General features: G+C 36.6%; 1 protein-coding gene across 45 annotated transcripts in view; it reads right to left on the bottom strand.

The window, feature by feature from the left end:
* CAMK2D (calcium/calmodulin dependent protein kinase II delta) overlaps positions 1 to 24667 on the bottom strand; it is a 305944-nt gene extending 281277 nt beyond the window's left edge. For 25 of the 45 annotated variants that reach the window (XM_031664320.1, XM_017958999.3, XM_009207451.4 and 22 more), the window contains exons 1-2: positions 23743 to 24479; positions 22053 to 22147 (exon numbers count right to left, since the gene is read on the bottom strand). Coding sequence is in view for 44 of the 45 variants with exons in the window: in XM_017958999.3 (XP_017814488.1) it covers positions 22053 to 22147; positions 23743 to 23807 (160 nt within the window). In the remaining variant the exon portion in view is untranslated. Of the gene's footprint in view, positions 1 to 14482; positions 17801 to 22052; positions 22148 to 23742 lie in introns of those variants that run through there. The other 20 variants (XM_017958991.3, XM_009207445.4, XM_017958990.3 and 17 more) reach the window with 3 other exon arrangements.
* Between the last annotated feature and the right edge of the window lie 351 nt (positions 24668 to 25018).

The raw sequence follows: 25018 nt of genomic DNA, 5'->3' as shown, positions 1-25018 counted from the left end.
CATCCGGAAAGCCATAGTCACATGGTAAATATGCGCCTAAGACAATGTGCCTTTCAGGTTTCCTCATTATTTCTTACAACCTCAAAATAGGCTTCTTCAAATCACAATAAGTCAACCAAATTGCCTACGGTCATGTTGCTAAGGTTAGAAATCAAAGTTTCCAATTCTCTATAAAAGAAGTGATAAATCACAGTTTTGTATAGCACAACCCCACAAGAATGAGTGAGGAATCTAAATATGTTCTCTGGAAAAAAAAAAAAAAAAAAAAAAAATTTTGTGAGAAAAAATAAGTTAGATGAAATAATAATCTCCTATCTATAAAATCACTATACTTAGTTCTCTGATGGTTCTGCCTAAAGAAGACCTAAATATTATACAAGATGATCTGTAAATGTTCCCTTCCAATCCATCCTCCACAAATAATGGTTTCATGCAGCTGTTTAAATATACCCATATGAAAACCCACAAGGGAGAAAGAATGTGTGGGAAAGTTGAGCAGTCTCATATTTCCAGTAGACTTACCAACCTGATTTTTTTAAAATGAAAATAGGATATTGCACAATGAGTGAATGCAAAAAATATTTTTCATGTGTTATTATCCTCTTTAGTGGATTCTGGCAAAACATAATTCTGGCAAAACATTACTTTTTATGGTTCCTGTATCTCCTTCTTAAGAATCCTGTCTATGTATGTATATATCTCCATATACTAAATATATCACTAAAAATACAATGAAATAATATTAGTATATACTCACCATTCAAATATTAAGGGAAATTTTCCCAATATGAATTTTCCCACGTCATTGAAAATTTTGGGGGAAGAGTCAACTCTGAAAGGCTTTAAAAGGCTATTAATCCAGCCTAGTTTTAAAAGTTAATTGAAGGTTTTTATAAATGATGTAATATGGGGAACAATATTTACTAACTCACTTGGAAATATACATCAAATTTTAAATATATACAAAAATAAATAACACATCCCACAAATGGGTTTTTGATTTGTAAAAATAAATACTAACTGTGAATTCAAATATTCCTTCAAAAAATACTTTCTTTGTTCTTTTCAATTCCTTACTGTTCAGAACACTTAGAACAACAGTGTAAATGGAAATACTTCATAGATGTGTTAATCTTGTTTTGTCAGGCAGATCAAGAAAACATAATGCTGCAAAAGAACTGAAATTCAACATTCAAATTTCACTGGAAAGAAAGGCAGTGTGTTGCATTATTAGGTGTTCAATGAATCCTAAATGTACTCTTCAATTTGAAAGATTAAAATGGAAACTTCACACTGACCATCAAACTAACCCCAGGTTTTAGTGAAGGACAATTTCAATCTACTTCTCCTCAGTCCTCAGATCCCTATCAATCCCAAGCATAGCTTCCTACCCCAAAAGCAAAAGCCTAGCAAATTTTATGCCAGTGTCAATAGGCTGTGGGTATCTGCCACAGCCCAGCAAGTAATATGCAAAAACAGGCACTCGCTAACAAAAGGGGAACAGGAATGGGTGGATCTAGTATGAGACTTATAAAACTTTCCACTCAATTAAAAGAAAAATAGCCATCCACATCAATAGTCTAACAAAAGTCTATGATACAAATAAAGCTCCCATGCCAAATTCTTTCTAGTAATAATTGACATGAGTAAAGAGATCATTCAATAATAGGTTGATGTTTCTTTGACATGAAATAGCCGTTTCTTTCAACTCCGGGCATAGTTAATTTAAAATCATGGTTAAATAAAAACTTTCCTACACGATATAATACTTCTTCTCATTCATAAAGTGCAAATGGTCATAATCTACTTTCTTATTCTGAAAATCAACTTCCATGTCCTGTTTTTTCAACTTTTATTTTAGATTCAGGGGATATATGTGCAAGTTTCTTACAAAGATACACCATGTGATGCTGAGATTTGGGGTATGATTGAACCCATCACCCAGGTACTAAGCATAGTACCCAATGAGCAGTTTTTTAGCCCTTGACCCCTTCCGTCCTCTTCACTCCATTTCTTTTTCACACTTTAAAATATCTAAACTATTGCAAGTTCCTTGGCTATTAATTATATGCACATGTGTTACAATGCAAATTCATCTGTTTTGTAATAACTGATTCCTATACTATACTACAGAGTACTATCTCATAAACTGTTTCCTTTGTATTTCTTGAATATGTGTATGTACAGTATTTCCTCCATTCCTAGGTATATCTCAAGAGAAATAAAAACTTATGTGTACACAAAAAACTTGGACATAAATGTTCATAGCAGCATTACTCAGAATGGACAAAAAGTAGAAACAACCCAAATACCCTTCAGCTGATGAACTGATAAACAAAATGTGGTATACCCATATAATGAAATATTATTTAACAATAACACGTGCTATACTGTGGATGCACCTTGAAAGTATTATGCTAAGTGAAAGAAGCCAGTCAGAAAAAAAAAAAGTTCACATTGTATGATGAAAGGTTCAGAATAAAATCTATAGAGACAGAAAGTAGATAAGTGGTTGCCTGGGTTTGAGGGAGAGGAGGAGAGGTAAGAATGATGAATCATTGCTAATAGGTAAGGGGTAATAAATCTCACATTTAAGTCAAGACCTGGACTCTTGATTTCCCACTTCAATCGTAGTATACTCTACTTTTCCCCTTCTCAGTTACAGTGCCACCATTAGACAGTTGGTTTGACTGGTAATCATCTACTACTAGATCTAGTAGTAGATCAAGTAGTCATGCCTCCTCACTTTCCCTCACGCCTCACAACCTTTCCATCAGCAAGTCCTAAATTTCTTCCTCGAAAATCCATCCTTCTCACTACTTCTAATGTCACCTTCACATCTCCCATAGACTGCAAGAGTCTCCTAACTATAGGAGTCTCCTCTTAATTCAGTTTTGCTTTCTGAGGTTTCAGCTACCTGCAGTCAACCACAGTCCAAATTATTAAGTGGAAAAATTCCAAAATAAACAATTCATAAGTTTTAAATTGTGTGCCATTGTAAGAAGCATGATAAAATCTTGTAACACCCAACTCTGTCCAGCCCAGGATGTGAATCATCCCTTTGTCTAGTGGATGCACATTGTTTATGCTACCCTCCTGGCAGCCATCTTAGTTATCACAGACTGCTGCAGTATCACAGTGCTATGGTAACCTTTATTTTACTTAATATTTTACTTTATAATGGCCCCAAAGTGCAAGAGTAGTGATACTGGCAATTGGAATATGCCAAGGAGAAGCCATTAAGCAAAGGAAGCTTTCACTTCCTTTAAGTGAAAAGATGAAAGTTCTCCACTTAATAAGGAAATAAAAAAATGTGTATGCTAAGATCTATGGTAAGAATAAATCTTCTATCCATGAAATTGTGAAAAAGAAGAAAGAAATTCATGCAGTTTTGCTGTCGCACTTCAAACGGCAACAGTTACATGCACAGAATAACTTTTATTATAGTATATTATTATAATTGTTCTATTTTATTAGTACTTGTTCATCTCTTACTGTGACTAATTTATAAATTATCATATTTATGTATGTATAGGAAAAATACAGTATATATAGTTTTGTACAATCTGTAGTTTCAGACATCAACTGGGGGTCTTAGAATGTATCCCCCATAGATAAGGGGAGAGAGAATACTATAGTCTTGCTTTCACTCACACTTGCTTACAATGTATTCTCCACATGGCAGCTATAGAGATATTTTTTAAAACAAAATCCTATCACATTACTTCCCTGCTCCACATCCTTAAAAAGGTTTATCAATGCATTTAAAATAAGATCCAAATTCCTTAACTTGGCTAAAAGACTCTACACAATCCATCCCCTGTCTACCTCCCAACATCATCATGTACTTCTCTCCTGCTTGCTAATTACATTCCACCCACATCGACTTTCTTTCTACTCCTGTGCAAGCTCACTGTCACCTTGGTCCTTTGGCCTGGAATGTTCTTTCTTCATATTTTCTCACGGTTTGCTTCTTCTCATCATTAATGCCTCAGCTCAAATGCTTCATCCTCAGCTCTATCTAAAGTAACTCCAATAAGGTCATTATCTAATTTACAGGCCTGCTATATTTTCTTTATAGCACTGCATGGTACTTATCTATCCAAATGCCTTTAGCCATGTCTCTCATCTTAACTCTGTTCACCAATCTACCCCCAGAATCAAGAACTGTGCCTACACATAGCAGCTGCACAATAAATATTTGTTATAGATGAGCAAATGAATGAACAAATAAATGATGACTGACATAATGAGGACAATATAAGACATGAGAGCCCTTGGGAACCAAAGAAACAAAGTCCAAGGGTTACAAAATTTTCAGCATAAAAAATATCAAACTTTCCTTATTAGATAAAAGCTAATAACCAGGGAAGGTACAAAGTAGATGTCTTCTGGAACTTTGAAGTCTGAACTCAAGAAACTGTTTTGTTTGTGAGAAATAGTGTGGTAGAGAAGGGAAAAATCAGGAATAATTGGATTTTAAACATCAATAGTAATAGTAATGAGAGAAGAAATGGGCAAAAGAATAATAAAGTGGAAAAAAAAATTTATGTAAAAAGAAAAAACAACATCAAACACCTACTAAGCACACCTACCTCAATAACAATTTTTGAGTTCATTTTTTTTTTCCTCAAAGAAAAAGTTCTTTGTAGTGAACTTGGAAAAGCAAACTTTAAAAAGAGACAGACTTTTTTAAAAAAGCATTAGGAATACCAATGCTTTTGGGAAAACTTACCAAACCAAATGTCCCAATCATCACAGTCACTAAACCACAGACATATAGATATGAATGTAAGCAAGGCACAAGAAATAGAATATTCACGATGATGAACCATATTCAACTTTGGTAATATGACATCCAGGATGAACCAACTTATGTTTTCAAAGCATGTACTACCTATTTCTGATCTATGATAATTTTTATCTATAAATAGTACTTTCCTACTGATAAAAACTATGTACAACTCTGAGCCATCAAAAGCTGCCTGTTGAGTCCTTTGTTTATGCAGAAAAATGGAATGAAATTGAAAAGTAATAAGGGAAACTTAGATTGTAAATTAAAGATTTCCCAGGTTTCACTTTCAGGTAGAAAAAGAAATATGCTACTGAACATTCCAAAATGACATCATTCTGGCAGTTATTCCTAGAGAATAAAGTTTGATTTTCAATTTTTTTGCTTTCTAACTGCCTCCCTCACCTCAACTCTCTGCTAGATGCAACCTGGAAGGAACATAATAGAATGACAATATCAAGGGTTTTACTATTAGCTAGTTTGGGTTTATATTCTAGTTGCTCTATTATTACTAGCCATGTGAATTAAGAAAAATTAATGTAAACAAAAGATACCTTTCTCCTTAAATCTTTTAAAAATGCCAGAATCTCTGCAGTCTCACCTTGCTGAGCCATAGGTTCTGGGAGCCATTTTTGGACACCTTGGTGCTAGATTCAAGGCCTGTACCTCCTAATGATTCAGGTTGTTACTACTACTGCACAATGCTCTTGGTTGCCTCCTTTCTACAATCTCCAAAGACCATCCAACTTCTCAACCTCACTTCTATTTCTTTTCTTCTCAGCAGAACTAAAACTGTCCTCTTCGCCACCTCAAAACCTTTCAGTATGTGCTGTTTTCTCACTCTCTTGCTGTCCGCTGAGGAAAAAGAATGCATTTTCCCTAAACTAATCTCTTCTCACTCATGCCCACAACCTCCTCAACTGTGCAGAATAAATACTACCCTCTTTCCTTGCATTGTCAGTCCTTCTCTTCCTTACTTAGTCTTTTTCCTCTTCTTTCAAATAAGCTTTGGTTTTATTTATCCCCAAAGTTAATTCCCTTGACCTGATAAATCCCTGGAATTACTCCCAATTCTCTTTTTCTCTTTTTTCTTCCCCTCCGCTTTTTTTTTTTTTTTTTTTTGAGATGGAGTCTCGCTGTGTCTCCCAGGCTGGAGTGCAGTGGCCTGATCTCGGCTCACTGCAAGCTCCGCCTCCCGGGTTCACGCCATTCTCCTGCCTCAGCCTCCCCAGTAGCTGGGACTACTGGCGCCCGCCACCACGCCCAGCTAGTTTTTTGTATTTTTAGCAGAGACGGGATTTCACTGTGTTAGCCAGGATGGTCTCAATCTCCTGACTTCGTAATCCGCCCACCTCGGCCTCCCAAAGTGCTGGGATTACAGGCGTGAACCACCATGCCCGGCCCCCATTTTCTTAAACAAGCAAGTTTTGCATGCTATCTCCATTTGTTCCTTAACCCCAAGAAAGTCATTAATTCTTTATCCTTCAGCAAACATTAAATACCTGTTATATTTTATGCAATGTGCTAGGTTCTGAGCATATGAAAACAAGTAATAGTCTAATGACCCAATCCTCATGACCTTGTCCTAAACACTGTTGAAATTCTGCTATATGGGAAATCGAGGGCTTTTCTTGGTCTTCATTTCTCTCTGCTTTTCTACAATTCTGAACATTACTAGCCACCCCTCCTTTGTAAAAATTCCCTCCCTCAGAATTCAAATCACTGCATTATCCTAATTTCCTTCATACCTTTCTTCCATATCCTTCCATTTATCCTAAACTAGCCCTCTTTTCACCCGTTAAAATGAAGTATTTCCCGGCAACACTATCCTAGGCCCTCTTTTCTTTCCTTTCTATATTCTCCTTTGTTGTCTTCTCCACTAGCATAGCTTCTACTATCTTCTCCGTGCAAATGAATCACAAAATCGATTATCATAGCAGCAAAATTGATTATCACAGTTTTATAGATAAGAAAATCAAGGCTTGGGAAGGTCATAAGAACTTGGAAGTGGTAGAGCCACTTCTTGAATCTTGGCAATCTGATTTCATAGCCAATGCTGGTAATCTATACAGTACATTGCATGGTCTCCAGAGGCACTTTCTCAAGGACCACACCCAATTTTCAAAGGTCTTTTTGATAATTCAATGAGAATATATTGCATATACCTCAATATATGTCAATTAATCATTTTCCCTCATCTAAATCAGTTCTTGATTCTCACTTCTCAACTTGTTACGTGAAAACTAATTCTCCCCATGACTCAGCTTTGAAACCTCAGTCTTCCTTGTGTCCTCCTGCCTTATCCCTTATTATCTTAAGGTTTCAGAATCTCAGTGTCTCTCATACTCTAAGAGGCCAATCAATCCTATTCATTCACTGCTACCAAGTAACTTCAGAGGCTCTCTTTAATGTGTCTCCGGTATACTTAAGAGCACATTCGCAATTTGGTAAACTACCTTTATGTGTTTTTAACCTTTTCTTTCCTGATTTCCGAGATTGTCTATCCTTTGCCCAAATAAACATTTTTGGTTCTTCCCTAAACATTAGATACTTTCCTGCATTCCTGTGTCTTTGTCCTTCTTTCTTCCTTCTATGCACCACAACTTCTGCTTCCTCAGTGTTACCTTTCTTGCTTCTACCATTAAATGTCATCACTAGGCTACACTGAATTCTCATAATACTTTCTTCTGATACTGAAGATACATATATATATCTTCTTCATAATTATCTATGTGTGTCTCCTGTTCATCAAACCAGTTAGTAAGTTTTTTGTGGGACCTGGTCATATGTTATCATCTTCATGACCGCCACAGCTTACTTTTTTTTTTTTTTTTTGAGATGGAGTCTTGCTCTGTCACCCAGGCTGGAGTGTAGTGGCACAATCTTGGCTCACTGCAAGCTCTACCCCCCAGGTTCACACCATTCTGCTGTCTCAGCCTCCCCAGCTGGGACTACAGGCGCATGCCACCACACCCAGCTAATTTTTTTTTTTTTTTTTTTTGTATTTTTAGTACAGACAGGTTTTCACCGTGTTAGCCAGGATGGTCTGGATCTCCTGACCTCGTGATCTGCCTGCCTCAGCCTCCCAAAGTGCTGGGATTTCAGGCATGAGCCACTACGCCTGGCACCTCACAGCTTACTTTTGACAGGCATAATACAAATAGTTTTTCTCTTCTAATATCTTTTAGATAAAATGCTAACCTCATTTTCTTTCCTCATTAATAGTAGACATAGGCTGTCACATTCCTCAATATTAATGTTAAGCTCCCAAAGGTATTGGCAGAAAATAAGTGATGTAGAGTTTATTTTCTTGGGGATAAAGCAGAATATAAAATGTTTTAAAGATAGAACATTTTTATAGGAATAGGGTTTCTGACCCAGAAAGCTGGCCAAATTCCAATCCAGGTAATTCATTCCTGTTCCCCTAATCCTTCTGGGATTTCAGCTTGATAATGCTGTCTCCTCCATTATCTGGCCCAGAAGGGAATATGATGCACCCTACAAAACAGCTGCAACATGCCACTCAGGGATGGCAGGCCTTACAGCACTGGGTACAGCAGTCTCTGAATGTCCCTTACCCACACTCCAGAAGTACTATGGAACTCAATTAGGAAATGTCTTAAGGTCCTTGAATGAAAGATGCTAAATAAGCATTAGTGTGAGTTATAATAATTTTCCAAAGACTCATTTCTCACTCCATTTCCCTCTTTTATCCCCTAAGCTTGATACAGAAGGGCTGAATAAATCATTTGCATTCAGGGTGAAGGAGAAATTATCCTCTCAAAGCTAAGTGCTGTTTTCAAAATTGACCTTGTGTGTGTTCACTGTATATTTCTAATACTGGTATTTCTAAGTTTAGATTTATTTGGTTTGGATTATTTCAAAACAGATACCTTAAAACCTTTTATCTATTTTAAAGTTTGTAGAAGGTCAACAAATATTAACTCCATTTCTATAAATCATTATTATTTTAAAAGTCATCTCAATGATCCTTTAGCCACCCCTGTTCATGCCTCAGAGCCTCTTTATTATTTTGTTATTGGGAGATTATGATTATCAGCACTAAATGGAGGATACAGTGTTGAAGGTAACCCAATAATTGGTTCTCTGTCAATATAAGACAGTATATATTTTTTTCTTTCAAACAGACTTTTTAAAAATTAACAATTAAATCTTGTTTTCCCTTTTCCTGATCACACAGATGCATTGGGTGAAGGAGGCAAAGTCAACCCAAAGAAATTGTTCCCAAAAATAACTTTAAAAATTACAGAAAAGTAGGTCTCAATCCTATCTATAGGAGGTAAATAGTTCTCTTTGACAGCTTTTATTTGTCTTCTTCTCTAATTCTATTAGAATTAAAAATGACCTGAAATCAGGAGATCTACATTTAGGGAACAGGAGTGATTCTGATACTAAAATTCTACTTGAGGTCTGGAATTAGGATTTTTCCCAGCCCGCTTTCTAATGATTATACCAACCCTGGGTCACTATTTTTGAAGTCAATAGGCTTTCTGCTCTACTCCCAAAGTTCCTACATCAACTAAAAAAAAAAAACTACCATTAATTATATATATATATAGAGAGAGAGAGAGAGAGAGTAAAACAATGATCCTTTTTCCCCCTTTAAATTACAAGGCAAGCAGTCCTCAAAACTAACAAAAATAGCAAAATCTTACATATTGTTTTTTTACTGTTGCTAAAATTCTTCTAAAAACAGGGAAAAAATTTCATAGCTGGGCCTTGCTAGGGAGGCTAAATATTTAAATCGAAGTTGTCTTCTAAGTGAGTGGAAGATTGTTTCGTTATTTAAATCATGGGAATAAAGACATGACTATTTTCCTATTACTAGCTTATGCTAAATTATAAACTAGATCACAGAATTAATCTAACAGTAGAATTTTGAACTTTTCTTTTTTTAAAAAAACAAAAACATGCTATAGTTAGGAAAAGTGTATGCAAATCTTACTGCTAAAAGTTCTAGGTCCTCAAATGTGTATTGATTAATCATAAGATGATATTGTTTGGGAATCATTTTATTCCTTCATGTATTCAATAAATACCTGTCGTGGGTGTCAAGCACTATCTTGACAACAGGTATTCAAGCAGTTAATAATGTCAGTACCATTTTTAGACATCTTAGTTTTGGATTTGAGCAGAAACCTATGAAGTTTTTTTAAACAGTCATTAATCCATATTGCAACTACAGGAACTACCTTTTCTTATTTATAAATACAAACTGGATTGTCTAGTGCACTTTAAAGTACTAGCTGATTTTTTTTTTTTTTTAATTTCTAATTATCCTCCAGTCCTTTATTTTCTACTTAGTCCCTCTTAAATTTTTGTATTGCCCCAAGGCTCACTAAAACAAAATATGAGGTAGGAAAGAGGTTAATTATTCATCTCTTATCACCTGTTCATTTCAAATAATTCAGTGTTGTAAAATTCCATAATCTGCCTTATTGAAGAACCTCCAACAGCTCTTGCTATACTTAATGATTCATTGGAAGAAAAAACTCCCATTCTTTTCATTCGTTTTTACATGCTTTCATAAAACTCTATACCTGATAAGTTGATCACCAAGAGTTAGAAAGTGCTTATCTCAAGTTCAGTCTTTATTGGTACTTTCAAATATTCTGGCTTCTCATGAGTATTTTTTCATCATATCCTTTGAAACTTGTTTTTTTCCTACCTATCTCTCAGTTCAAAACTGATTCTTTTGGAAAGCCAATTCAAACATCAGCTCCTCTAGGATGTTTTCCCTGACCTCTCATCAACCCAACAGTTGTTTCCTACACCTCAGAACCCAGTAAACACTCCCATTGTTAGATTTATCAACCTGAATGGTAATTTTACTTGACTTTACATCTGTTCACCTTGAAAGGAGGGACTTTTGTCCTTTGTACCTTCATTTATCCGGCACCTAGCAGAAGGACCAGAACATGGTGAATAAGCATTTTTTGTTAAATTGGAATTGAAATTTAGAATCACGCTCCTTAAAATTCAATTTCTCGCTCGCATACTTTGTCATTGGTGGAAACGTACAAAATTTACAGGAAGTAATTAGGCAAGAAAAATTTCGATGACATTTAATCCTCTAACCCATCAATTCTCCTCTATGAATATTTCCTAAGAAACTAATCAGAGCTATAAAAAAAAGTTATACAAAAGAATGTTTATAATAGTGTTAGTCATCATAGCAAAAAGCAAAAATTTTAAAAAAGTACTAAGAATACCAAAATAATTAATTGGTGTTCTAGTCACTTAGTGAAATATAATTCACTTATTAAGAATTCAAGGCCGGGCGCGGTGGCTCAAGCCTGTAATCCCAGCACTTTGGGAGGCCGAGACGGGCGGATCACGAGGTCAGGAGATCGAGACCATCCTGGCTAACACGGTGAAACCCCGTCTCTATTAAGAAATACAAAAAACTAGCCGGGCGAGGTGGCGGGCGCCTGTAGTCCCAGCTACTCGGGAGGCTGAGGCAGGAGAATGGCCGGATCTCAGCTCACTGCAAGCTCCGCCTCCCGGGTTCACGCCATTCAAAAGATTTATAGTACATAGGGAAATTTTATAATTTTAAGTAAAAAAGCAGGACACAAAATTGTACTATTTTAGTCCAGTATTCTAAACAAAAAGGAAGTGACAAAATGTTAACAGTGCTTGTTTGGGGGAAATGAACTACAAATGTGTCTTTCCCTCATTCTATTTTTCCATATTTCCCCAAATTCTGTAATTAGAATATATATATTATATGATATGATTATTTTAAAATGTATTTATACAAAACTGTAATAAATAAATATTTATTTCAGAGGTATGTCTGAAGTTTGTAATTCTCTCTATACCTAAAATATTAATATTTAGTATTAAAGTATATAAAATTCATTTTATCAAAGTAATAAAATATTCATCATGGATACAATTTCTACAAAACTGCCAAAATGTACACCTGCACTAATTCCCCAAATCACTATTGCCACTATGACTAAAGTCTTTAATTCATCATTTAAAAATATGATAGGAATATTTTTATGAAAAGAATATTTTCTTATATGTAAGAGCTATAAATAGAATGTAATAAATAACATTAAATATATTAGAATAGATATTAGAAATATGTCTCTAATTTAGTATATATATTAGCACTGTAAAGCTATAGAATTATGAACCATCCCCACCCCCCCGCCAAGTGTCTTGCAACATATCACACAAGAAATTTCCTTGAGGAGAGAACACAAGTAAGTGCTTTTCAACATATAAGAGCCTTCCAATACAGAAACAAGTACATTCTCCCTCACCAAATGTCTCAACGACAGACACAGCAGTTGAAACAGCTGGCCTCTAACTGCCTTTACTAAAAAAATCAAATATCCTCTAAGCAAATAACATCCATGATATGTATATCTAAAACTCTATAAGGTGTCACCATACTGCTTAAAGATGAGCTTTGTCAAAAAATAAACGAAAAAGTAAGTAATCAGTTACCTCTGTAGAATGGATCAAAATTTTTTTAAACTCAAACATGTTAAAATAATTTAATCATGACATGAGTCTGGAATTATTGAAGTGGTGCTGATGGACACACAGACCATGAGAACATTAGCCCTCATTAATGAGCCACTTTATAATATATGGTTTAAAAAAAAAGCAGCAATAAGAATTTGCAAGTAGTTGCTAAAAAAGAAAATACTGAATTATACAAAATTCTTTCCAATAAAGCAGAATTTGTTATGACAGAACTTATGAAATAATTTGTGAATTAGAAATTAATGTATAGAATTATTGTACGCCATTTGACATGAAGATGAAGTCTTAGTCAATTTTCATTTACTTTGCCAGTCATAGGTTTCTCTTTGAAGCATGTCTATTTCAATATACAGAATCTTACTTGGTCATGCAATTATTTGTCCATTTATCCAACAAACATTTACAAGTATCTGCAATATTAATTACTGTGCCAGACACAGACTGAAGATAAACTAAGAAACGTCACCAAATGCCTGAAGGCCACAACATGTATGACTGCAATACAAGGGGAGAAATCTGGCAAGCTCCATAAGATATGAAAGATCTATTGAAAGGACAAAGAAGGAGACAACAATCTCTCTGGCTAGAGAAAGTAAGGAGAGGTGAGAGAAGAAGGTAGAGACCACGGAGGAGGCAGCACCCGAACTGGATCTTAAAGGAGAGAGTACTGCAACAGTACCAGGTGTACTCACTCCCTCAGGAAGATGGAGCAGGTTCCCTGTGAACAGGCTGCCTACTCCCTTCTCTAGCAGGCTCACCTAATTTATTCAAAATACAACCTCACACATCAATCTTTTCAGGAAATACGTGAGACCAACCTCCCCGAGCCTGTCTCCGCATGCTCTCAAAGGCCCTGTGCACACGTCTATCACAGCCCTTTCACAAACTCTACTAAATGCCAGGCTGTCACCCATACTCATAGGCCAGGAAATACTTGAGGAAGAAACGTCTTTCACCTCTGTATCTCTAAAACGTATCAAGTTGCCCGGCACAGCGAGTGCTAAAAGATCTAATGATGAGCTGAATAAACGAATAAAAAATGTGCAACTATCATCTACCAACCCCATTTAGGAGGCTATCTAAAAGAGTTGAAGCAGCCAGGCACAGTGAGTGGCTCACACCTATAATCCCAGGTCTTTGAGAGCCCGAGATGGGGGGATTGCTTTACAGCTAGGAGTTCAAGACCAACCAGCCTGGGGAACACAGAGAGACTGTGTCTTTACAAAAAATAAAAACAAACAACTACTTGGGCATGGTGCCACATGACTATAGTTCCAGTTACTCAGGAGGCTGAGGCAGGAGGATCACTTGAGCCCAGGCATTGGAGGCTGCAGTAAGCTAGGTTCTCACAAATGCACTAGAGCCTGGGTAACAGAGAAACTATGTCTCAAAAACCAAAACAAAAGAGTTGAAGCAAAAAGAAAAGAGAGTTCAAATTGGGATGGTGAAAAATAAGGAAAAAATGAAAAAGGTGTTGAGATAGGGTAAGAAAAAAAAAAATCAGGCATGCTTGAAAGTTTAGGAAAACTATTGTGCAATTGACAGAGGGGGAAAGTTGATGAGTCTACTGGGAATATGCCGAGTTTGGGGCTGTATTACTAACAAATACCCCTCAGCAGAAATTCAAATTATCCAGAACATTGCCTCAAAAAAACGCAAAAGTACTTATTTCCTCATCAAAACATCAAATTTTAATGTAAACACTAATAGCATAATGTGGCATATCTCAACTATCCACAATTTCTTTATAAAACAGAAAATTTTGATAAACTTTCACTTACTATATTTACATTTAATAAGTTACTTTTATATAAGTTATTCATGCTTTATTTCAATGTGTATACATAATCATTAATAAAATTTCGGCCAGGTGCAGCGGATCACACCTGTAATCCCAGCACTCTGGGAGGCCCACCTGGGTAGATTACCAGGTCAGGTATTCAAGATCAGCCTGACAAACATAGTGAAATCTCGCCTCTACTAAAAATGCAAAAATTAGCCGGGCGTGGTGGCATGCACCTGTAATCCCAGCTACTCAGGAGACTGAGGCAGGAGATCACTTGAACCTGGGAGGTGGAGGTTGCAGTGAGCGGAGATCGCACCACAGCACTCCAGTTTGGGTGACAGAGCAAGATTCTGTCTCAAAAAGATATCTATAAAAAAATTTAAAAAAATTTATCAGACATAGGAAGAAAATAATTTCCTGTTACTAAAAAAAATCAAAATAAATTAAGCATTGCCTATATTTAAGAGAGAGGGTAAAATTATATGCTAATATATGAGAAGTAATGCATTTTATTCCATGAGTTTACACATATACCACACAAAATAAAATACAATTTACCTAGAAAATGGGTACATAGATTTATTCCATGAATGACTGATTGCTCCACTGAGATCAGCCAGTTAATTAAAAAAACTCCAGGGTATGAAGAAATAAAAAGAGGTTTCTCTCCTAAAAAGTTAGGGATAAAGATTACCTCTCAGGGAGATACAAGGGATAAGGATCAACAAAAAGCACACAGGTAGCTTTGAAAGTAGGGAGAATGTTCTAGTTATTGGGTGGAGGCTTCCTGAGTGCTTATTGTTATAAATTTAAATATATATGATATAATTACATATATCAAATTTTATGCAGTAAAAGTTTTAAAATTCCTATGTAATCAACCTAACTAAAGGAAAATAGGAAACCTACTGTAAAACAATTAACTATATAAATATTATATCACAATACTTTCTCTGTGTACCTTTATATTACTTGCTGCACCTAAGTTATTTTTCCAACAAATATAGAACTTGACAATTTTATATTTTTCTTTAAATTGCCATCTTTTTGTAAGAATTTGCTACATACAACAATGTTGTTCAAAAGGAAACTACAAAACAACAAAAATTTGTCTTCCATTCTTCACTGGTTAAACAAGATGAACCAGAAGAGTAGAACAGCTTTCTGAGTAGGTTTCTCTGGGATTTGGTGAAGGGCTGAGTTTTTGTTTGCAGTGACAACTGAATCATTTAGAAGAAGTAATCCTAGAAACTTATTGTATAGTGAGATATTTTTAATCAGTTAATGAATTAAGTTTACCAAAATACTTAACTCCCCTTTAACCATTTTCCTACCATTTTATTATAATAACATTTTTCACTATATTGTTTTCCTTCCAGAAGATAGCATGGAGGGACTGTCTGAAACTTCATTTTGATCTTATGTTACAGTAGCATTTAAAAGACTATCTTCTCTCACAAGTTGGAACTCTAAATGTATTTTCCCAAAGAAATACTCAATTCCCCACACTGCAATGGGAAGATAAAATGTAAGGCATAGTGCTTCATATGAAGGACTCTGAGGTTTGTAAGATCAGTTAAGCACACACAGGTGAATACAGAGAGGTTAAGATAAGTTCTCTCTAATAGCTATCAACAGGAGGTGACAATGGAAAGAGTCAGACTTTACAGCCAGAGAAAACTGGATTGAAATCCTGACTCTTAATCAGTTACTAATTTTGAGGCCTTATACAAGACCCTCAGTATCCTTTTTTAAAATGGATATAATATTGTTCTAGGAGGCTGCAGTGTGGGTTAAATAAAATAAAACAAAGTATCTTGTAAATATATACCTATTGTCTCATAGAAGGGACTCTTCAAATAATGGCTATTAATATTTATATTTTTCTAAATTATTATTAATGATGAAGATGGCATTATTGATTTTGGTAGTAATAAACATAGTTCTAAGGAGTTAAAATGAGACTGTAACACCAGAAAAGGGGGTCAGGTAACTAAAAAAATCAATGATGTCACTGTGTCATTGTGTGTAATTACAATGATAGTTAAGAGATTTAAAAACAAAACCAAACAAACTTAACAAAAAAAGCTGCCCTCTCTCCTCTTCAAATCTGCCAATTTCCCTATGCTAGAGTAAGAGAAGTTATGGCAGATGAAAGGTCTATGATTTCTCCTAAGTATTGCTATATCTCTCTCAACTGGAATTAGAGAAATTTTGTCACTTAAGATATAGGCTACTTCATTTAAAATAATTTTATTCTAAAAATAACTGTATACTGATAATTACAACAAATTTACCATATGAATAACATAACATTTTGTTATAATCAGATATTTAAACTACTTTGAGCAACTTCCCTAAATCGTTTATTTAGACTCTTTTGTTTTTGGGTGGGAGGGCGTGGTACTTAAGCCCCATCTACATTATAGCTTTCAAAATTTCTTTAAATCAATACTATGTGAAAGCCTTTCTTTATATCCCTGGGCAGAAATAATCTTTTCCTCCTTTAAAAGCCCATAGTACTTTATTCATGCTTGAACTGTAACGCCATTTATGTCTTCTATTATGTCTATTTATGTAGATAGCCTTTATTTTTCCTAACACTGTCCACTGAAATCATTTAATATTTACTAAACACATAAAATAAAGTCATATGAATGTACTTAATGATCTATAAAGTGATTTGAAATATAAAGATATGTTTCAGGGTTAAAATGTTGCTAATACTCCATTTAACGCATTGCAGTGTAGTTTACTAAAAATATTATTGTAACTTAAAATCTTTAATACAGCCTCTATGTAAATAATCATTAATTAACTGTCAATGATTAAAACACTGTATACATTACACCCCAATAAATAGTGAAGACTGATGTTAAAAAATATACCAACCCAGCCCTAGAGATACTACGAGTTAATCTCAGTATAAGCCCAAGGAAAAGACTTTAAAAATAAATTAAAATTCTAGTTAACAAAAAAGTTAGATGCCCAAGAAAAGCCCAGTACATATAAGATTTCTAGTAATTTGTGATTATTACCATTAAAAAGATCCATAAAAGGTGATGTACTGCTAAATTTTAATTGTTATATTCAGTTTATTCAACATTTCAATGGAAATGAGAAGTATTAATCTAATTGTCTAAACAAAGTTCTCACACAATCAGGTAGAGGTTTATACTAGTTATTAATATCACAGTACGGCACCTGACAACAACTTTCTTTATTAAGTTTTCTTTATTTAATGAAATACAGAAAAGGATTCTATTATTTCCTGGAAGTGTGGATATACTTTTTTTTATTATTTGTATCTCCTAACTAGTTTTAAATAGCAGTAATGTTTTCATTCAACAAAAGAGGAAAACAAATGTTTAATATCAAGACCTATGAAAGAATGTAAATACAACTAAACGTAAGTAAAGGATACAAAATAATAAGGATGACACATGCCACTTCGGGGTCCATAACTGAATAGTTGGGGAGATTCCATGTACAAATATAAAAATGATTTACTAATTTTTTTCTTAAAACATTGTTCTTGCCAAGAAACCTTCAAATTTTAATTTGTCCAAATTGTTCCAATTTGCCAAATCAATAATGTATAATCAGAACTTAATCCATCTATATAGTTTCGGTTCTACTTCCAATTCAAGACAAGTAACCCTGAAGTTGAGAAATTACAGTACTTTCTTGACTACCTGGATGCCAAAAATAAAAGAAAAGTAGCAAGAATTAGTTTTTAACATCCCTTTTATAACATCAAAAAGGGTTACTTAGGGATATATATATATATGCATATATATATACACACACACACACAACATTTAGATTTTATAGATGAGGCCTAACTTTGTATACATGGGCAAGTAGTTTTATAAAGTCCTGATTCATGTACTACTAGTATCACCAATGTAGGAATTAATAAAACTAGTAAAATCAAAGAATATCAAAGTGCCTTAACTGTTTAAGCCTGAAGTTTTACAGAAATATAAAATGAAATCCCTTTTAACTTTAGCAATAGAGTAGAGGTAACATATACTTGTAAGAATTTATTTTTTAACCCTATACTGTAATGTATTATATTTTACAAAAACAGCGACTGTGGCACATCAGACTCTATATAAACAGTCAAGTGGTTTCTAACGATCAAGAAATACACTGGAAGATGAATGTCAAGAAGCCATTACTTCCATATAAAATATTTTACCACCACGAGGCTTTGAAATGCAGAATAAACCATAGGTACTATTTCTAAAGATATCTGCCATCAGAACCATCAGTCCACTGGATTCTGAACTGTAATCACAGCTCTTCTTGGACTTTATATAATTTGACAACAGTGCACAGTTCTAAACATGTATAAATAAACAGAATATTAAAGCAGCAGAAAAAGTTGGCTTTTGTTAAGTACTACCCTAACTGTGTTTGGGATTAAAATGGTGTAATTTCTAATTCTCATGGTGAAAATATAAGGCAAAAATTATCTTATCACTATTCAACATTTACTAAGCATGCCCTCAATGCCCATCTAACAAAAACTTTATAGAAGATAGAAGTTACATATAAAATATAAGATGCTTGAGATGCTGCCATACTACTTTTTATTTTCAAAATAAGCGAAATTATATATGAGTGTATTCATTTATATGCTCAGTATAGTATAATGAATGTTCTATGCATGCACATGCTAACACAAAAGGTAAGAAATTCTTCAACTGACTCAGAGTTCCCCAAATATGGTATGTATGACTAACAGCTGAGAGGAAATACAACTGAAACTGTCTGCTGGAAATCCATTAAAATCTAGGCACAGAAAAATGCCTGGTTGACAGTATAGTTGGATGTGCAAATTTATGCAGGAATGTAGCCAAATTTTTGGCAATTCCCTCGTGGTCTTAAATTTATTAACAATAGCCCTTTCTTTTTCAGTTGTAATGTTATATTTAAAGAACATTAGTGGAGTTGGAGAAGCTGCCTGGTCTTTAAAACAAATAGACTAAAGGCTTGGGTATACAGAGTCATGGAATTTCAAATACAAACAAAAATTTGCACAAAAAAAGTATGTTCCACAAAAGTTGCCGTATGCAACTCTCAAAAATCAGTACCTTAGAAAAAACAAGCATACTATTTTGCAATTCATTCTACATTTGCCTTTGAATATATTCATTATTTTTAAATTTTTTCTGCAAAAATGGTTTATTTGGATCATTATTTTCTCTGAAATGAGTGTTATTAAAGAATTAACATGTTAAAACATATCCTCTTAATATACTACTTCACAGATTTATTTTCAGTATTTGCTTGTTGTTAGGAGTAAATTAAGTACTTAACACTTACAAGTCATTCAACAACCATATTTGATTCTCGTTACTCTGTACTGAGCCCTTTCTACGCCCTCAATTCTGGGGAATGTTATATCAAAAAATGAAAACATGGTATTTTTTTCTTCAAGAGTTTATAATTCAATATGAGTACAGGTTAAACAAATAATTCATTCAAAGGCACAAATATTCTACAACCAGCTCCAATTAGTGTTACAATATAAAATAAAATTGTTGACCATTTTGAAGGAAAAGTTCTGTAATTTTTCAGAAGAACAATAATAAGAGGTAAAATTGACACGATACTTCGCAGTTTAAGAAGTGATTCTTATTAAATTCCCTGAATCCTCAGAACCCCCCTGAAAACTCCATAAGTATGATTTCCCATTTTATTGGTGAAGAACCTGATATCGAGAGAAGAGACTTTATACCTAATTAGTAGAGCAAAGATTCAAACGTAGTTCTCATAGCTAAATCAAGGCTGCCACTGGATTTATAAGTTCTTTCACAAAAGTAATCTAATTTGATCATTATGACAACTTTATTAGATAATAATAGCAGATGATATTCATTGACTGCATATTGTGGGGTAGGCGCTGTTCTATGCTATGTTAATTCATTCACTCCACACAAAACCCTGTGAGGAAGAACTCTGTTATTACTCCCATTTTACAGATGAAGAAACTGAGGCTCAGAGAATATAGGTAATGTGCCCAAGATCACACAACCAGTAGGTATAGGCATCAGAAGTTAAACTCAGAGCCTTTGGTTGCAGCATTAATAATGTTCTTCACCACCAGCTCACTCTTAGGTAGGTTAACATCAACAGGTTAAGAAACTTGCCCAAAGTCACAAGGAAAAAAAAATTGCAGAGAACAGGCAAGAAGAATGTCTCCTAACTCTTCACCCTAGTACCTTTTCCTAAGTAGAGTAATTAAAATCATTAAATCCAGAAGGGGTAAAAAGCTTTGGGACACGTAGGTAGTTCTTTGAAGCAGAATATGAGCAGGTAAGGAACACTGGTGGAGTAGCAAGGAGAATAGATTCCATCAGGCCAAAGAAGACTTCTTCTCCACAGATTGAAGGGAAAAGAGAGTAAAATGTATGTGATAAGGCACAAGTATATTTGTTATTCTGATTTAGGGAGCACAAATTCAGATGAGTGAAGAGGGATGGCTCTAATTAAGAAAATTAGTAAAAGTGAAGCACTACACTGATTTGTTTTGAAAGAAACACCACCAAAAATCTTGGAACAGGTATTGTAATGCTTTCAAAAGAAACGATACCTCCACCACAGCCAAAATTATCTAGCACACAGAAGGAAATAAGAGAAGCACTGAAAGATTCTAACTACACATTTTCATTTTTTTTAATTAAAATGACACTTAGAGTTTAGCGATTCCTTTTCACTGTTAAAACCTTCCTGTGGAGTAGAGACTAAGAGAACATAATTAACATAATATCCTTCTCATTAGTTTTCATACCATGATTCTATGATGCTGGTTACTTTATAGATCTTCCTCAGAATCATGTCAAAATCAGATGAAAGAAATTAAAACAACATCCCATGCAAATGGATAAACTAAAATACCAACCTAAACCTAAAGTGCATGTAAAAAGTAGAATTTGCAATAAATATGGAAAAACTAATCATAGCAGAGACCAAAAGCAATGATGCCAGGACTTTGGTAAGAAGCACTTTTGAAAAGACATATTAAATGAAGAAAACTAAACCTAATGGAATTTCTTCTCTCATTACTTGAAATAAACCAGGTCACTGAGATGAGCTTACACTATGGTATTTTGTTCATTTTCATTTCATTTTTATTTCATCAAACCATAAATTCCCATGGAACTACCTCAGACACGTGCCCACAATAATTGGAATGCCTAACATTTCAGCATAAGTACTTTTGCATGAGTTCAACTAAATAAAAAGAATGCAGTGAGAGTCCTCCAAGTTTTTTGCTTATGTCAACAGCTATTTTACGAGTATGAATTATCTCTGTAGCTATAAACTACATGTGTAAAATACATTACATGCGTCTGTGTGAAGCCTTAACACGAAGATCAAGTAAAGGTCTGAGCTGCACACAGAAACATCAAAATAAAACTAAACTTCCTAGAATATAGCAATCATAAATTTTTTTCTTATCAAAGCTATTACTGTTAAATATACCTTGATGAATTAAGTTCAAGTGTAACTACAATTGAAATATATGATTCAACTGAGCTATGACCTATTTTCCTCCCAAAAGCAAAAGGGAATTATGACAGTTGTGAGACTTATATTTTTCCATTCCATCGTCTTTCTAAAAGTTATTTTATACTTAAACTATAAGCAAAATGCACCTGACATTTATTTGCTTTAAAATATAGTTATTCATGCTATTGCCTGTAGGACAGATAGAATTTTAATAGCAATGTATCGAATAATAATTATATCTTTCCATTTATTTTTAAACTGTACAGACCAAGAATCATTCAGGAAGAAAATAATCTCAATATGTAATATGATACCTAAGTCTAAAATTCAGTTATAACTACATGATATATTTACATACAACAGAACCTATAATCAACATGACACATACAAAATTAACCAATATATGTGGTTGAAAATACCCACCCCTAGCAGAAAGCTTTTTGGTGTTGATAATTTTGGCAGCATATTCTTGTCCAGTAGGAATTTTCATACATCTTCTCACCACTGAGAATGCCCCCCTGGAAACCAATAATTAGCAGGTCATTAATATAACAGACATAACATTCCATTAAAAAATTTATAAAATCTGAGCATTTTTATTGATTTTAGTGGATTGCCAGTGAAGTACAGTAATATCCAGTAAATGAACAATTCTTCCTGGAAACCTAGACTTTCTTTAATGTTGAAGAATAAAAATAAATTTTATTTAACTGGGAGCACACATTATTAATCAACAAAATGAAAGGAACTGATAATTATGACCGCTCTTGTTTGCACAAGAAATTTGAAAACATTTTACAGTTCACACTCACAGCACCAAATGCTCTGAGAAAAACCCTGCACAGAAGAGAGCAGAGGAAGAGCAGCAAAAAAATCTGCTGCCTACTTACTTTGGTAGGAAACAAAAAATTAATGTGGTTCCAAGTAAGTAAACATGGCGATTACTTTCATTAAAATATCAATCTTGAGCACATTAGTGTGGTTTAACAAATCCTGGTATGGTGATTTCTCTATGTCTTGTTTTGGGCTGGGGGAGGGGAGAGATTTGAATTAAGCTGCTCTTCCGACATATTCTCCATGTTTTAACACCAGACAATATATACATATATAATTTTTATTACCTTCAAAAATATTTACCTTTCCTTTAATTACAGTATAAACCAACAACATACATATAAACGCACCCCTTTCATAAAAGTAACAGTCGAAACTAGTGAAAGAGGAATTGGGTTTGGGTTCAATGCTACTAAAATCAGCATTCACGGCTCGGCCCCTAGGTCCCTTTACACAAGTCCTCAGTAGATCTCCTGCCTCCTTCCCTAGCATCTCCAAGTAGTTCTACCAGTTAGGTAAAGGAGGTGGTTTTACACAATGCTAGGCTACTCTTAAGAGCGCTCTCAGTCTCCAGAGGGCTTTTCCGCTGCCTGTATAAATAAATCCTCCCAGAGAACGCAAAGATGCACACGTAAATCCTAGGAAGAATGATGGTGAGCGGTAATCTGGTGCAAAGAATAACAGTGGATATAGGGCAAGGGGTTGGGTTCTGTTGGGTGGCCCTTTTCCTGGACAGAACAACTACTGGATGCGAAATAGTCTCCATGCCAAGTTGAACTTTCGGCATCAATAAATATGGCACCGTCTGAGGCTGTGAGTTCTCCTCAGTACATGGGTCATACGGCCGACACGCCGGCTAATCAGGAGGCATCTCTATTTACAGAAAACATGATCTATGTTGCATTTTACATGGGTTCTAATTTCCTCTCCAAACACACATTACACACAGGCGCGCGCGCACACTTCTCAGGATGACAGCTACAACTGCAGAGATCGTAAATTCACTAAGTCTCTCAGTGCAGAAGGGTGGGGGACCGGGAAAAGGTGGGCAAGGGACTATCGAAATGAGCCACAGCCGGGGCAAGGGTCCTACGCCTTCTGTGTTCCCTCCCCTTACTAAGATAGCACCTTCCCCAGAGCTGACAAACCAGGGGCCCTCCTCCCACTCCTCTCGTCTCCCAAACTCCCTCGCCCCAAGACGGAGGCCGGTGGGTCTGGGGCAACGCGACCCGCCCTCAGCTGGAAAGGGGACATGAGGATGCCGGGCAAAGGCGCTTACTTTCCAAGCTCCTCGAAAAGCTGATACTCGTCCGTGAACCTGGTGCAGGTTGTGGTTGAAGCCATCCTTGGTCCGGGCTGTGCCCTGGCTGGGAGCGCGACGGACGAGAAGCGAGCAGACGCGCGGCTAACCCCAGGATTGGCCCCGCGGCGCTGTCACCCAGGGCCGCCCTTACTTTCCTGGTCCGAAAGTAGCTCGCCCGCGAGGGAGTGTGCGCAGGGGCGGGGCGGGAGGGGAGATGACCAGAAACGGTGGCGTGGGGTCTCCTCCCCACGGTCCGCCGATCCTCCTCCTCCTGCGGGCCTCGCTTCCTTCTTCTCCACTGGACGCTCCACCCGCCCCTTTTCCAGTCCCTGTCCCCAAATACAGGGGGTAAAGTATTCAAGAAGAGGGGGCCGGGAAATGGAAAAACAGCCGGGCACGGGGCGAGTGGCAAGCAGTTGCGAAACGATCCGCACTGGAGGCAGGAGGGGTAGAAGCAGAGGGGAGGGAGTCCCAGGGGGCGGAGGTGGAGTGCAGCGGGGCCGAGGCCGCGGAGCCCGGAGCGGACAGCCAGAGCCCAGCGGCAGCTGTCAGCAGGCTCAGGCGCGGAGCGCGCCCGGGGCTCGGGCGAGCGTGCGCGCCCGGGACCGGCTTCCCTCCAGCGGGCAGCAGCGGATCCGGCGAAGCGAGGCACCTTGACTGCCTCGCGCTGCTCACGAGCCCGCGCGGCTTCAAGACGGCGCAGCGAGAGAAAGAGCGCTCGGCTCGGACGAAGCCTCGTCTGCCGTCCCCAGGCCTCCGTCTCCTCCCCTGGCGCCTCCTCCCGCCGCTCCCTCCGCCAGCCAGCACCCCCTCCCTGGCGAAGCCCCCTCCTCGCTGGTCCCACACCTCCCTCTAGCGACTCCAAGTGTGTCCCTTCGTGGATCTCTCGCTATCCCTCCTTCGGTCGCACACACAAGCACACCCGTCTAGGAGAAACCAGGTGGGTGGAGGAGGATTTGCGGGGGAGAAGCCTGGAGGTTTGGGTGAATGAGGCGAGACGTCAGTTAACCATTTAAACCTGCACAGAGAAGCCTGCCTCAATCTGGGGCTGACTGAGCGGGAAGATGCAGGGCAACTGGAGGATGGCCCGGGGCTGCCGCCCTTGGTCGCGGCAGCCCACGCCCCTGTTTTGGGCGCTGGGCAGCAGTGACTTCTCCAGGCCGGCTGCCGGGCCACGACACCCGGTGTGGCCGAGCAAGGGAGAGCAACCACTTCATCTCCACGCCACTCAAAGTTGACACAGCAGGGGCCG

This window comes from Papio anubis, chromosome 3 (assembly GCF_008728515.1).
Source record: "Papio anubis isolate 15944 chromosome 3, Panubis1.0, whole genome shotgun sequence".
NCBI lineage: Eukaryota > Metazoa > Chordata > Mammalia > Primates > Cercopithecidae > Papio > Papio anubis.
Note: the sequence above shows the minus strand (reverse complement) of the source record. Positions and strands in the feature narration are given on the sequence as shown.